We start from the raw sequence: 13,277 nt of genomic DNA on the forward strand, positions 1-13,277 counted from the left end.
TCTCCCGCATCGACGAGACATGTACGCGGGGTCGCTGGATCCAGAGCTGGCTGGCGCTGAGAGGCAATACGAGTCGCCTGCCGAATACCACCGTCGAAGCACATCGACGAGCAGCAGTCAGCGCGACCGTGTGCCACCCACCGTAGCTACGCTGCCACCGCCGAGTTCCGCCTCGCGTCTGCCCATGGCCGCTCACGCCGTTCACGCCGCTTCGGCGCCCGTGTCCGTGGTGGCGTCTGCGCGCTCATCGCAGAGCCCCAAATCGAGCCCCACCTCGAGCTCCTACTCGGTCCCCGAGGGTATCGCCGCTTCGGCGCTCGACAAGCTCTCGGCTGCCGCAGCATCGTCCAGCCCGGCAGCCACGTCTTCGCTTTCGGCACGGGGTCGACTCGCAGCCAACGGCACATCGTCGGCCACCTCCTCTTCGGCCTCAGCAGCCTACCAGCATCCGTACAGCTCGGACCGATCTACCAACTACGTTTCTACCTCGCTACCGCCCATCTCTTCAGCACGAGACCGAGGTAGCGAGGATGTGATGGACCTCGATCGCAAAACCATGTCTTCCAGCTTGAGAAGTGGACTCAATTCTGCCTCTCCTGCTTCGACCACCGCGACGGATACCAAGATCACGCTTCCGCCGTTGAACCCGCCTGCTTCGAGAAGGTGGTGATACCGTGCTCAAACCTTTTGTTTCTTTTGGTTCTAGTAGTAATCTTCTAAGGATCCTGTCACCTGTTCTTTTCTCGAACGTCCATTGTACGAAGTAGCCCCGCCCTCCTATGCTCGCTTGTTTTGATTCGAGCTTGTGCTTCTCAATTGTAATGGTGTTTTTCTCCTTCTCTTGGTGTCTTTCATTGTTTTGGTGTCGTGTGTGCGGACAGTGAAGAGTATGTCGGTTGCGTCAAACGATTCGGCTCATGAGTTGAGGGTGTAATGCGTGATTTGTGACTCGTGATTGCAGGTGACGAGGCGACGTGCGGTGAGGTAAACAAATGCCGTTAACGTTAAATCGATCGCGAAAATCATGAATTACGAATCGTGAATCACGCACGACGAATGGGAGAAGGGTTTCGGATGTCGGACGACTTGGTGCTTGAGCACCAACGAAGGCACGACGTGAATTGTATTGAACGTAAACCAGGCTTGGAACGGGATTACTTGCGTACCTACACAGCAGTACACCGTTACGAACTGGACATTGGGCGCGGCGAAGCTCGACAAAGATGGTGAGTGAACAGGTGGACGACTGACGAATGCGAATGCGAATGCGAATGCGAGATGGTGAATGGGTTTTTGCATATCTGACTCGTGACTGCTTCTGCGCCTCGCTGTTTCGACGACTCGTTCACCTTGGATGCTGGACAACTGCAGGTTCGAGGCCACGCAAAACAGCAAGCGCAAGAAGCCGCCGCCAAGAGAGCCGCCGCTGCCAAAGGCGGCAAGTCTCAGCTCGGCGAAGCTCGTCAAAAAGGGCTCAAGTTCACATGCCCCAAGTGCATGGGTCAGAACCCGGTGAGTTGGCCACAGCATAGCATCAGTTGAGCGTCCAGTGACTGTAGTACTGATACTTGAGATCCGCTCGGTGCGAGACGCAGAACTATAAAGTGCTCAAGGAGCACTTTGAGAATAAACATCCCAAGGATTCGGTTCCTCCAGAGTGTAGTTTTACCGTTTAGATGCACACCATATCCGCAAAGCCGAATGTCGAGTCAAAAAGTCAAGATGTTGGCATTCGCTCACTCGAGTTGGTGGCAGACATGCCCCAAGGATCTACATGGTGCGAATGTACACTGAACGAAAGCGACGGACAGCAGCATTCCGATCGCTCAACGCCTTCTCTCACAGCACATTTTGCAACACCTCGTCCAACCATGCCACCACTCTCGTCACCTCATCCTCCGTATTGTAATGCACGAAACTGAGCCTCACCACGCCATCCTGCAGATGCACGTTCAAACTCTCGACCAACCTGTGTGCGTACATATGGCCCTGTTGTGCGCCCACCTTGTAGTTGTGCACCAGAGCCGTGTGAATCGCCTTGCTCGTTCCGACGCGGTGGTGGCCGGTGGAAGGATCAACGATGATAAATGCCACCGTGGGCGCGCGTGTAGCGCAAGTGTAGCATTCAGGCCCGACGATACGCAAACCTTGACCAGCGTAGCGTAGCAAAGACGGGATCAGGATCGACATCAATCGCGATTCTTGGCTCGCGATCTTGAGGAACGCTGAATCGAGTGCATCTTCCACCTCGTTGCGGCTCATCTTTTTCCTCGCCACCGTCTCACTTGCCGATGAAGCGACTGTGTACGGCAGTGCAGTAGGGCGATCGAACATGGCGTTCCAATCAACTGCGACTCGGTCGGCGAGCTTGCCCAACCCCAAACCTACCAGGTAGTCGGCTACGGCAGCGATGCTGTGGTTCAGTTCGTACTGCACCGAACTTGTCTGGTAGCGATACATGCCATTGACCGTCTCGGCGCCCGTGCCGGGTTGGAGGAAGAAGTGGTTGAGCGGTGCGAGCTGCGGTTTGATGCGCGGTGAGACGTACATGGCTCCCACGTGTGCGCCGTACGTCTTGTACAGGCTAAAGAAGCCGATATCGACACCCCATTTGACAGGCTGTACACGACGGTGTGGGGCTAACGCTACGCAGTCGACGACGATCATCGCGTCGGGCGCGATCGAGCGAATGATCTCAACCGCCTTGACTACATCCGTAAACGCACCGAGCAGGTTCGAGCACGCGGTGAACGCGACCAACTTGGTGCTGGGCGTAACGATAGCTTTGAGCGTAAGCGGATTGAGGGTCACCGCATACTGGTTTTGCTTGCACGTGGATTGGACGGGCCAATGGACGAGTTTCGTACCGAGCCGTTGCGAGAGACGTGTCCATGCACCGCGGTTAGTTTCGTGATCGGCGTCGCTGATCACTATTTCGTGGTCTGGTCGCCACTTAGCGCGGTTCTCGATCATCGCAGCGATGCTCGCGACCAGAGACGTGGCACTTTGTCCGATCATAACGTCGTCTGCCGACTCAGCGCCTATCAGCACCGCTGCCGCACACGTCCCCAGCGACACATTCCGCTCCGACGCCGTAGCCAGTGCATACGATGCCATCTGAACATTCGTCGAGAGCAGGTACGACGTAATCGACAACGCCACCGACGACAGCACTTGGCTGCCACCCGCATTCTCCGCAAACACTGCCATCGCAACGTCAACAACACAAGCCAACGTCAGTTTCCGCCTTGACCAAGCACATGGTAACCTCAGCTATGAATCAGCTTACCATATCCGCCATGCTCAGAATCGTCGGAATCGGCAGCGACCAGTGCGGGAAACTGCGCACGCACCTCGCGCAGCTCTTCCGCCGACATACCCGTTCCTGTCGACATGTCCAGATCGTTCCGAATGCCTATACGACCAAGAATGCGTTGGCTCCGATGTCGTCAGCAGCACACGCAACTCTTGAATGCAACATACTTGAGCAACCACAATCACGAATCCCGTTAATCACCATTTCTCCGCGGTCCGTGCTCCTTGTCCGCGCCAAGCGCTCGTTCACGTTTCACCGTTTGAATTCACCGCCCAAGACGCCGAGCTGCTCACTAAACGCCAGCCCGCACACTTAGACTGTACTCGTGGCTGTGACTGGCAGCTCCACCGCCCATCATCTACAACGTACACACACGCCTGCTTCTTTCTTGCACTTTCCACCAACAACTCGATTGCATGCATCCTGACATATTCACGATTCGAGCAGAGTGCGGGTATACCGAAACCATCTCGACGAGCAATCATCGTCTACCTCGACCGACACAAACACCTCGACAAGATCAATTTGAGTGCTTGGTCGCGATTGCGCCGTTTGTCCCTGTTGTCCTAGCCATCGTATTTCTCAGCAGTGTGACCAGATTCAACGCAGCATTGGCGCTCACCTGCAACGACCAGAGACTGACATTCTTGAGCCTCTTTGTGGACGCGTTCTGACTAGCCACGTGGTTGGCCAACGCCTCGTAGATCTTCTCAGAAACCACGGGCAGCAGGCCCGTCTGCGCAAGGTCGAGTGAGCCATCGAACTCGCTCAGATCCATGACGATGCGACACCGAATCGGGATGAGCGTCTTGTTGGCGTTCATAAACGCGACAATCGGACGCACAAAGGCGTTGGTGCGGTAGCTGATGTCGTTGGTGAACAGAGGAACCGCCGCTTTGATGTCTTTGAATCGTACGTCCATGTCGATAACCACTGTCGGCGGTGGGATCGACGTTTTCGTCTTCTCGCCGTCTTGCGTTAGCTGCGGCGACAACGACGATGACGACGACGACTCGGTGCTGTTGTCCGACGTCGCGTTCGCATCCGCCACAGCTCGCCTTTGTACGCCAGCGCTCGAAGGATCTCGACCTTGGCGTCGCGCTTCTTCGTTCTCCTTGCGCACTCGCTCGGCTGTAGCTCCCACCGCAGACACGGGCGCTTCGATCGCTGGACCGCTCAAGCGATGTTGACCTGGAATCGGATCGTCGTCGCAGTCTCGATTCGACTCGCCCGACAGCGCCGCCGTCAAATTGTCCAACACCTCGATGATGATCGTATTAATGTCAGCCTCGTCATCTAGATCGCGTGGGAACTTGATGTCCGCCACCACATCGAACTTGCCCGACAGAATCCACGAGATGGGACCTGTCAGATCCGACTGGTTCTGGATATGGTCGAAATTCACACCATCCACCCGCATGCGCGACATGGTCTTCCACTTTGAATTCGAGATCTCGCGATCCTGCTCTACCGTGCGGCTGATATTCTGTGGCTTATGCAGGCTGAACAGACATCCGTCCACCTGGCCCGTGATCGAATCCGCACTGAGCAGGTCGTAGAAGAGCCACTGCTTGCGCAGCTTGGGGATGTGCGCGCTAAAGATACTGAAGTTGAACGGCCGGAAGTCGTTCGGTTGGTACACGGTAACGAGGAAGTCTTCCACCACCAGCGACTCCAGCTCAAAGTCGCCGTGGCGGGGCGCTCGTCGTGCGGCTTTCGGATCGTAGGGTTTGTTCGGGTCCCAAAATACATTGCGTCGATCGACGATTCCTCTAACACCACGAACAACGGCATCCTCAACGAGTCCCTTGCCATCGAACCAGCGCTGCAGACTCAGCGTCACGTCGATCGAGTCAACCTGCAGGTCAAACATGGTGTAGTTGGTGTTGATCGTGTCGTCCTCGGCTAGATCCTCTCCACGAGCTTCGTCGCTCATGGGCGGAGCCACCTCTTCCACCTCGTCGTAGTGTGTACCTTCCCACGCCATACCATCGCCAGCGGTGAGAGCAGTACGCCGCTTGACCTTGTTGGGTCGATCTCGGTTGCGGTCACGTGCCTTTTGCCTCCTCTCCTCGAGCAACGAGTCGACGTCACTATGCGCGCGACGAGAAATAAAGACATTCTTGAAGCTGATCTTGCTCTCCTTCCACTTTGGCACGATGGCGCTCTCGAACACGACAGTGACGCCCGTCTCGGCAGTGAGATAGTCAGCGATCTTCCTGGCAATCCACTCTTGCAAATTGAGCGCATTGAGAGCGGCAAAGATGAGTGAGAAAAACGTGGTGGTGCCGACAATGATAAAGACGGCCGTGGTGAAACCACCAAGGGTGAAAAAGGCGCTAATATCGTCTGCATTGAAGCGGCGGAAACCGCGAATGGTGAACCACTTGAACCGAATGCGAAGTCGAGTCCAGAAGCCCTGTGCATACCGCAGCAAGTCCTCTTTCGACGGCCGGAGGCGCTGGAGTTCGTGCGGCTGCACTTCATTGGCTTTCGACAGTTGGCCCTGACCATTCTGGGAGGATGTGGGGACAGCACGCATAGCCAAGCGACGCAGCGATGCTGGATAATTGGCAAAATGATGATAGGCGCGTTCGGCTTTCGTCAACTCTGTGCTCGGAGACGGCGCTTTGACAGCGTCGTGACTATGCTCTGCATGGGGATGAGAAGATCCAGTCGCTTGTGAGACAGGATGCTTGGCGTGCTTCGTCGCGGAATCTGTGGGAGCGGCATGTGTCTTGGCATTGTCTGATCTTGACTGGTCTTTATCGTCCGCTCGAGGTATCTGGGCAGCACGGAAGCCACGAGCTTGCTGTAGGATGCTACTGGCAGGCCGAATCGCATGCCTCAATCGAGTGAGCACGCCAGCATGCGATGCTGGAGAGGCAGCAGTGATACGTGAAACCGCTTGTTGCTGGATCGTCGGCCTTGCGAGTTGTGTGAAGAAGGACTGCACTGCAAGATAGCTGCTTGATGCATCGCCCAATGATGGACTTGAAGGGTCGCACAAGCTCTTAGCATAGTATGGTGTAATGTTTGGTTCTGATGCGTGGGAAGGCGATCGAGCCGTTCGGAAACAAGACGCTGTCTCGTTGGTGGAGGTTGCCTTTCTTGCGGATTGTTGTGGCGGTGTGATTCCAACAGCCATACGCTGCACTGTCGATGTGGAAGTTGACGGCCCCGCAGCTGCGCTCAGTGCTGCGCTTAGCCTTGAGCTGCGTCGCGGCATGATGCGGAGCAGATGAAGGGAGGTGGGCTGCGGACGTTGAGAACGTATTCGTATCGCTCGTTCGCAGGACGCAGCTGGCAGGTCAGCGCCATTCAGGTGGACATCTTGACAGACATCTTAGCGTGTCACAGAGTATTCACAGGCCTCTGTAAGGTTCAGAGCCGAAGGAGTACGTTTGAGATGATCGACGAGAGAGGCGGCGACTCCGAGCTCGACACTCGTGACGACTGTGTGGAGAAGAGGAATGTGACAGCACTGCCGTCGTGAGTCGTGAGTCCGTTAGTCAGCTTGACACAGCAAATGGCGAATCGTGAATCGTGAATGGCGGGCAAAGAAAAGCGAGAAACAAACTTACCCTACGCCTGCCAAAACTTCAACTTTCTCTGCTCTCTGCTCGTGCGTGATGATATACCAAAAATGTCAGAATCGTGCACCAACATGCAGTCACGAGTAGCGACCGCGTGCGCCAAAATTCACGATTCACGATTAACTTGTCTGATAACTCGTGACTATTCACGATTATTTATTCGTGGTTCTTGTTTCGATCTTGCGCCTTTTGCTGCGGTTCAACGTACCTTTCTGTGCTCCACTTGGCCAAGGCCGCACGCGATAGCCAACCCGTATCAAGCGGGAAACATCTCCCTGTCCTGTCTGCGCGCACTGTGACCAAAGCTCAGGGTGCATGATCGAAGCGTTTGCAAGAAAGCATTGATCGAATACCATTGAGTCTAGAAGAGAACGAAACAAGATACATGCGGTCATTTGACAGAAGGCCCTCAATGGACAGAGCCAGAGCTAAATCGCTAGCAAGAGTGTCAGAAGAGCTTGTGCAGGAACAGTTGCTCATGCAACGACCGTCTTCTTGCTGACCTTGAGGATCTGGCGAGTCCAAACCTCAAAGTAATCTCTGAAGAAGAACAGCAGCGCCTGAGCAAGTACGGCCTTGGTGATCTGTGCCTGCATGCCCTGATACCATCCCTTGATACCGTGCTCCTGTGCGATCTGCTTGAGGCAGTCGATGGCACCGTTGTACTTTGTGTTCTTGGCTTGCAAGCGAATCTTACTCAAGATGTAGGGGAAAGTGACCACTGTGGCCAACGTCTTGGACAGCGCTCCGACCAGGAACGACTTGCCGGGCGTCATCTTGCCATCGAGCGACGTGGCAAGAATGATGGTCTTGACGCGCTCAAATACACCGTACGTGATGGCGGGATTGACGGTGAGCACCAGCGAAGGCTTGAGTCCACGCCACAAGCCGGTAACGCCGTCTTCCTTGAGAATGTCCTTGGCCACTCCCAAGAAGCTCTCGTCGGTCGGCTTGCCGTCCTTGGCGTTTTCGGTAGTGCCGAGCTGCTGTCGAGTCGCAATGACGCTAACAGGAATGGTGAAGATTTGTGCGAGCGCACCGGCGATGGCACCCAACACAAGCTCAGCAGCGGTGCTCAGCACAGCAACACCCGAGGCGCTACGCTGCGCCAGACGCTTCTGATAGAGCGTGCGCACCACCGAGTACCAATAAAAGTAGGCAAACCCTGTCGAGAACGTATTCACCATGCTGGCACCGAAGCCCTTGTACAAGCCAGCGACGCCTTCCTTGCTACGGATAATGTGGAGAATACCTTTGATCATGCCGGCGTTCTGAGGCACAGTGACGATGGTCTTGGAGGGGTCCTTGGGGTCTCGTGCCTCTTTTCCTGCTACCACAGCGGACTTCTGCCCAGCCTGGATGCGTGTCTTGACTGTATCCAGCGGGTAGATGACAGCATTGGAAAATACACCTCCGAGCGCGCCGGCAAGCGCCTGTCCGAATGGTGTCAAGGGTTCTTCCGCCATTGTGTTTCGTGTATGCTGGGAGAGTCTAGATGACAGGGGCTGAAGTGAGGAAGGGGCTGGTTTGAGCAAAATTCGTTCTTTCTATGTGAGGATAGGCAGCAGTAGTCGCAGCGTGGCAGGAAGACTTGACGAAGACAATACGATGTAGATGTAGTCCAAGACTAGCGTCGTGATAAAGCAACCCGAGAAGCAGCTGAAGCCAACAAGTGGCAATGTTCAGCCAGGTAAATTCGAAAGCGCTGTTGAGGTGAAGAAGGAAGCACTCTTGAATGCCGTAAAGTTGCTAAGCAGCAAGCAAGGCACTTGGAAAGTTAGCTTGCAGTTGATGATGGTGGTGAGGATAATGGGATAATAACCAGATAGGAACGATTGTTACGAATCAGACCAACTCAGTGCACAGACAGATGACCAGGAAGATCCTAAGCAGACTCGAGGGCACTAGAACACGGGCGACGGCAGCCAGCCAGAGCCGCTCGCTTCCGTTTGCCGTCACCGCGTAACGGTCGGGTCAATCAGCCATTCGTGATGGATTGCAATTCAGAGATTGTGGGAGCCCCGTCTGTTTCTGGTTCATCTTTTTTACAAGTCAGTCTGGGGACTGCATCACCGGCTTGGCAGACCAGCTTTTTTTTCTTATTTTGGTCGTTTCGTTATAGCCGGTCGCTCTCGAGTGAAAGGCGAAATGTTGGAAATCATCACACAACCAGCTGAATCACACAACATCCCGCCTGAATTCTGCCTGAAATACTTTCCGAATCCCCTTTATCGTTGCCCAGCACTCACAGCTCACAGCCGCGGGCCATGAATTTCTCCACCTTTTCCGGCAACATTCAAAAAGCGGATTGCCGGCTGTAGCATTCTGACTGTGCTTCTGAATCTGCTTGCCTTAGCGTAGGCATCCATGCTGCTTCGAAGACACTTGTAACTATGTACTCGAAGATGAAGGGAACGAATGAAGAGCTGCATTCACAATTGCGTATTGCGGCTATCTTTGAACATCCGACGTGATGGAAGGGAGCACGTTCGCTTGGAGACCCAGGCTGCCGCTGAACAGGACGCGAAGCAGCTCTGTGAAACCGCGACACCGGCCTCAAGAGCCGAATACCGCCCGAGCGCGAGTCTACCAGAGCGAACTTTATCGGCCGGGTGAATCCGCGAGCAACTCGCTTTCTCGCAACTTTCGATCCTCCTCTCACTGCTTCTAAACCTGACTCCTGTGCGTACTTCAGGCGAGGCACAAGGAACAATTGCAAGCAGGCTAACAAAAATCATGCTTGGCACGTGGACTCGGTCCACAGTGCAGAGGCTTGCAAGAAAGTGTGTGTTGCAAAAATTGAAGAAGGGATGCAAATCTATCTGAGAGAACGAAACTGTCTAAAAGTGACGCAACGAGGTTCGAGCAGCTAGCAAGCTCAATAGCCCTGCTGAGAAGGGCCTTGTCTATACGGATCAGCATATTGATCGGCGTACGCATGGGGAGTGGGCCTTGAATGCGACCATTGGTCGCCGTAGCCGTCCCGAGGGTTTTGATACTGTTCGGAACTGCTGCCATTGTCATCGTTGCCGGCACTGTGATGATATTGCTGACTGTGCTGTTGGTATTGGTTAACGCCACCGTGATTAGGATAGTCGCTCATCATGTAGCTATGTCGCTGCTCGGATGTGATGACAGGTGAGTGTTCGTGCGAGTGGTAGTAGGCATCGTAGACATCATCGAGGCCGCCAACGCTGGTGCTCGGACTGTGAGTCGATGAGTTGGCTGCTGACCTGGCACCATTACTGTTGCTGTATCGATCGGGATGGAGCTCATCTCCAAAGCCGTCAGTGCGATAGCCAACGGCAAGGTGTCTGCTGCCGCCTACTTGTGCTGAGCTCGGAGGCGCCGCGGATATCTCGACGGCGGGTGGATGTTGGTTGTACTGATTCTGTTCCACGTATGGAGCATAGGACGAAAGATCAGGCGGTGGCGGCGGCGGGTAGTCGAGGCCTTCTACTCCGTGCGTACCCTGCGGAGGTGGATAATCGAGACCTTGCGAGCTGTAGGGAGAATCGTTTCGCTTGGCGGATGCATCTGGGTGGGGACTCTGTCTGCCATACATTTCGAATGCCTCGCCATTGGCGCCCGAGTGCTGAGACTTGCCTCCATTGCTTGCGTCGAGGAGTACTCGCTGCCCAGGCGCATGGGAGTTGTAGGGATCTTCCCGAGCTTGTGCTGACGACAGTGCAGGCGAAATCCTGCCTGCACCGCCACCAACGCGCTGCGCAAACATCATCGGACTCGTTCCGATGGGACCCATCCGATCCGCCATTGCCTCGAAAGTGACGTGGGACATGCCCGGTGCAAGATCGTCCCCTGCTGGACCGGCGTTGGAGATCAAGTTGGCTGTGCTGGCATACTCGGGCTTGTCAATGCCTAAGCTGTGGCTCGAGGGCGCATTGACGCCATAGAACTGTGATGGCCCAAAGCCTGGCGACTGGTATCCAGGCACACCCGGTTGTCCGTAGTAGCCTGCGCCATTGCCCTGTACGGAGCTGCCGACGCTGTTGTTGCGTTGCAGAGGTCCCGACTTGACGGGTTTCTCATCGTTGAGCAGATCGACATCTACCGTGGGCAATGTGGGTTGTGCCATGGCCCGCCCTACCATCTCGCCCTTCTTGTTCATGAGATGCGAAAAGTCGCCTGCAGCTTCCTTGCGAGCGATCTCGGCGACCTTGGCGAGACGCTGCTTCTTTTTGAGGTGAACAAGCTCAGTGACACGCTTGTCCACTTTATGGCAGCAGTATTCTTTGAGGTTGCCCTTGATGTAGCATAGAAGAGGAATGTAGGCGATACCTGCGAGCATGAGCAGGATGAGCGAGCCGGCAAACACGGCGACGGTGAACAGCATCGAGAGGATCATGATGCCTGTAAAGATGTTGCCCTCGTAGTAGTCATATGGATCTGTGCTCCACTTGGCGAACGATCCGAGGCCATAAAGAGTGAAAAAATTGATGACCTGACGCGGACCATCAGCGACCAGCAGACGCTTCCAACCCTTGAAGGTGAAGAAGATAAAAAAGGCAAGCTCATCCTTCTTCTTCTTACTGTCATTGATGTGGTCGAAGAAGCAAAAATGGTCGTAGCTGCGCAATGAGTAGTAGTTGTTGGCCATGACGTTGGTGTATGCGTAGCTGATGTCTCGGCTCTTCACGATGGCGCGCGATTTGTGTGCTTCGTAGGCGAGCAGCAAAAAGGAAAAAATGATGCATCCGCTAAAGATCCAACGACCATAGGCGATGGGGACCCGAAAGTTGTTCTGAGGGTCATTTTGTACCTTGTCATACAGACTGCCACTAAAGTGACCAAAGGCTAGCAAGGTGACGGCGGTGTAGATATCGGCGACGTAGACTGCGAATGACTTGACCACCATGACAAAGAGAAAGACGTATTTGAGCTGCTGAAAGCAACCATTGTTGCGAAAGTCGCGCACGTCAATGAAGTCAAACTTGTGATCAGGAACCTCTTCACGCTTCCAATTGGCGCTCCCGCAACACATTTTGGGCGATCAAGGGCGCGAAAGACTGTGCGCAAGTCAGCTCTTGCGAGTGTCGCAACAACCGTGTTTCTGGCTGAATACGATCGGATTTGGGGGATCCGGTCAGATGGTAGTGCAATCAGACGGCCTGTAGCGTTCAGGCAAAGTTGATCCAGCAACAGTGCACTGTCCAGTCAATGATGAGCAGGAACGGAGCGCGTGACGAGCCGGTCGCCAGCGGTCTATCTCAGGAAGCGTAGATAGTGTAAAGCGAGACCAATGGGTTGAGTAGCGCTTCAATCAACGTTGCATTGCTGATGGTGATGGTGAATCGTGTTAGTAGATGGAGGCAGACGGATGAAGTAGACGGATGAACAGCGAGACTGATCGAAACAAGGCCGAATGCGGATGCGCGAGAGAATGCAAGGGTGATTGAGAGTTGCTGTCTTGCCTGCCGTCAAATGAACGTCGGAACCGGGGTGAAGATGCAAAAGTAGATCAGGTTTGGTTTGTTGTGGTAACGATAGCGAGAGAGAAAGAAGCAAGAGGGAAGAGGGAAGAGGGAAGAGGGAAGATGGTAGATGGTAGAGAGCAGGTAAAGAGAGACGTGAAGGCGATAAGAGCAAGCAAGCAAGGATGTGTACGTGTTGGTCTCACAACATTCAAGATTCGTGAAGTTGCGTGCCAACACGTCAAATCGTGAATGCAAAATCTGCCTCTTTCATGTTTGGCTGCCTCCATGTGTTTATTGACAGCTGCAGCTCCCTATTTTCTCGATAGGCACGGCCCTGTCGGGAATGCAATCAGAACAGGTCAGAGAAGTACTGACAGTACACACATTCACATTGCTTGTTTCCTTCGCCTTGCATCAACGAAAGACAGCATTCGTGATTGCTTTTTGACTTCGGTGCAAGGTGGACCCCTTGTCCAACGCCCAAGATAGTGTCAGAGCTCTAGACTCCTGGACAGACGCTGTTCAATCAGTTGTTGCTTCGGCGATTTACAGCATAAAAACACGCTTAGCCTCGGCGTTGCGTCACACTCCTAAACCCTGGATTTTATGCTCTGTAATCCGCTGAGGATCGCTTTTTTGTGCTCTCTCTCTCTCTCTCTCTCTCTCTCTCTCTCTCTCTCTCTCTCTCTCTCTCTCTCTCTCTCTCGCTCGCGCGCGCGCGCCGGGGGAACGAACGGACAAACGTATGCGTTGACCAAATTTGAGTTCGGAGACAAGGTCGTTTCAACAGCTTCGGCTCTTTCTCGGCCGAGTGTTCTCATAGCTGTTGTCTCAGTCTATATAGACTGCAACCGTATTTTGGCTTCCTTGACGTGGTGTAGGACCCTGACAAGAAACCTGCAGCCAGAGTCGTTACCAAAACGTGACGGG

General features: G+C 54.3%; 6 protein-coding genes across 6 annotated transcripts in view; 2 read left to right on the plus strand and 4 right to left on the minus strand.

Moving 5' to 3' along the window:
* Positions 1–670, plus strand: part of UMAG_15036 (uncharacterized protein) — a gene marked incomplete at both ends in the record, with an annotated part of 1,975 nt that extends 1,305 nt beyond the window's left edge. Inside the window, one exon of the mRNA XM_011389205.1 lies at positions 2–670. Coding sequence (XP_011387507.1) covers positions 2–670 — 669 coding nt within the window. The remainder of the gene's footprint in view (position 1) is intronic.
* Positions 671–1,223: 553 nt separating this feature from the next.
* UMAG_11862 (uncharacterized protein) lies at positions 1,224–1,676 on the plus strand (the record flags this gene model as incomplete). Its single annotated transcript, XM_011389168.1, has 3 exons — positions 1,224–1,238; positions 1,372–1,512; positions 1,590–1,676. 3 exons carry the CDS (start codon positions 1,224–1,226, stop codon positions 1,674–1,676), a joined length of 243 nt encoding a protein of 80 aa, XP_011387470.1.
* Positions 1,677–1,839: 163 nt separating this feature from the next.
* UMAG_11863 (uncharacterized protein) lies at positions 1,840–3,395 on the minus strand (the record flags this gene model as incomplete). Its single annotated transcript, XM_011389169.1, has 2 exons — positions 1,840–3,203; positions 3,290–3,395. 2 exons carry the CDS (start codon positions 3,393–3,395, stop codon positions 1,840–1,842), a joined length of 1,470 nt encoding a protein of 489 aa, XP_011387471.1.
* A 441-nt stretch (positions 3,396–3,836) lies between these two features.
* On the minus strand, positions 3,837–6,545 carry UMAG_11864 (uncharacterized protein; the record flags this gene model as incomplete). Its single annotated transcript, XM_011389170.1, has 1 exon — positions 3,837–6,545. One exon carries the CDS (start codon positions 6,543–6,545, stop codon positions 3,837–3,839), a length of 2,709 nt encoding a protein of 902 aa, XP_011387472.1.
* Positions 6,546–7,388: 843 nt separating this feature from the next.
* Positions 7,389–8,378, minus strand: UMAG_01257 (uncharacterized protein; the record flags this gene model as incomplete). The annotated part of the gene is made up of 1 exon (XM_011388883.1): positions 7,389–8,378. One exon carries the CDS (start codon positions 8,376–8,378, stop codon positions 7,389–7,391), a length of 990 nt encoding a protein of 329 aa, XP_011387185.1.
* Positions 8,379–9,790: 1,412 nt separating this feature from the next.
* Positions 9,791–11,914, minus strand: UMAG_01258 (uncharacterized protein; the record flags this gene model as incomplete). The annotated part of the gene is made up of 1 exon (XM_011388884.1): positions 9,791–11,914. One exon carries the CDS (start codon positions 11,912–11,914, stop codon positions 9,791–9,793), a length of 2,124 nt encoding a protein of 707 aa, XP_011387186.1.
* Positions 11,915–13,277: the final 1,363 nt, after the last annotated feature.

Source organism: Mycosarcoma maydis, chromosome 2, assembly GCF_000328475.2.
Source record: "Mycosarcoma maydis chromosome 2, whole genome shotgun sequence".
Taxonomy (NCBI): Eukaryota; Fungi; Basidiomycota; class Ustilaginomycetes; order Ustilaginales; genus Mycosarcoma; species Mycosarcoma maydis.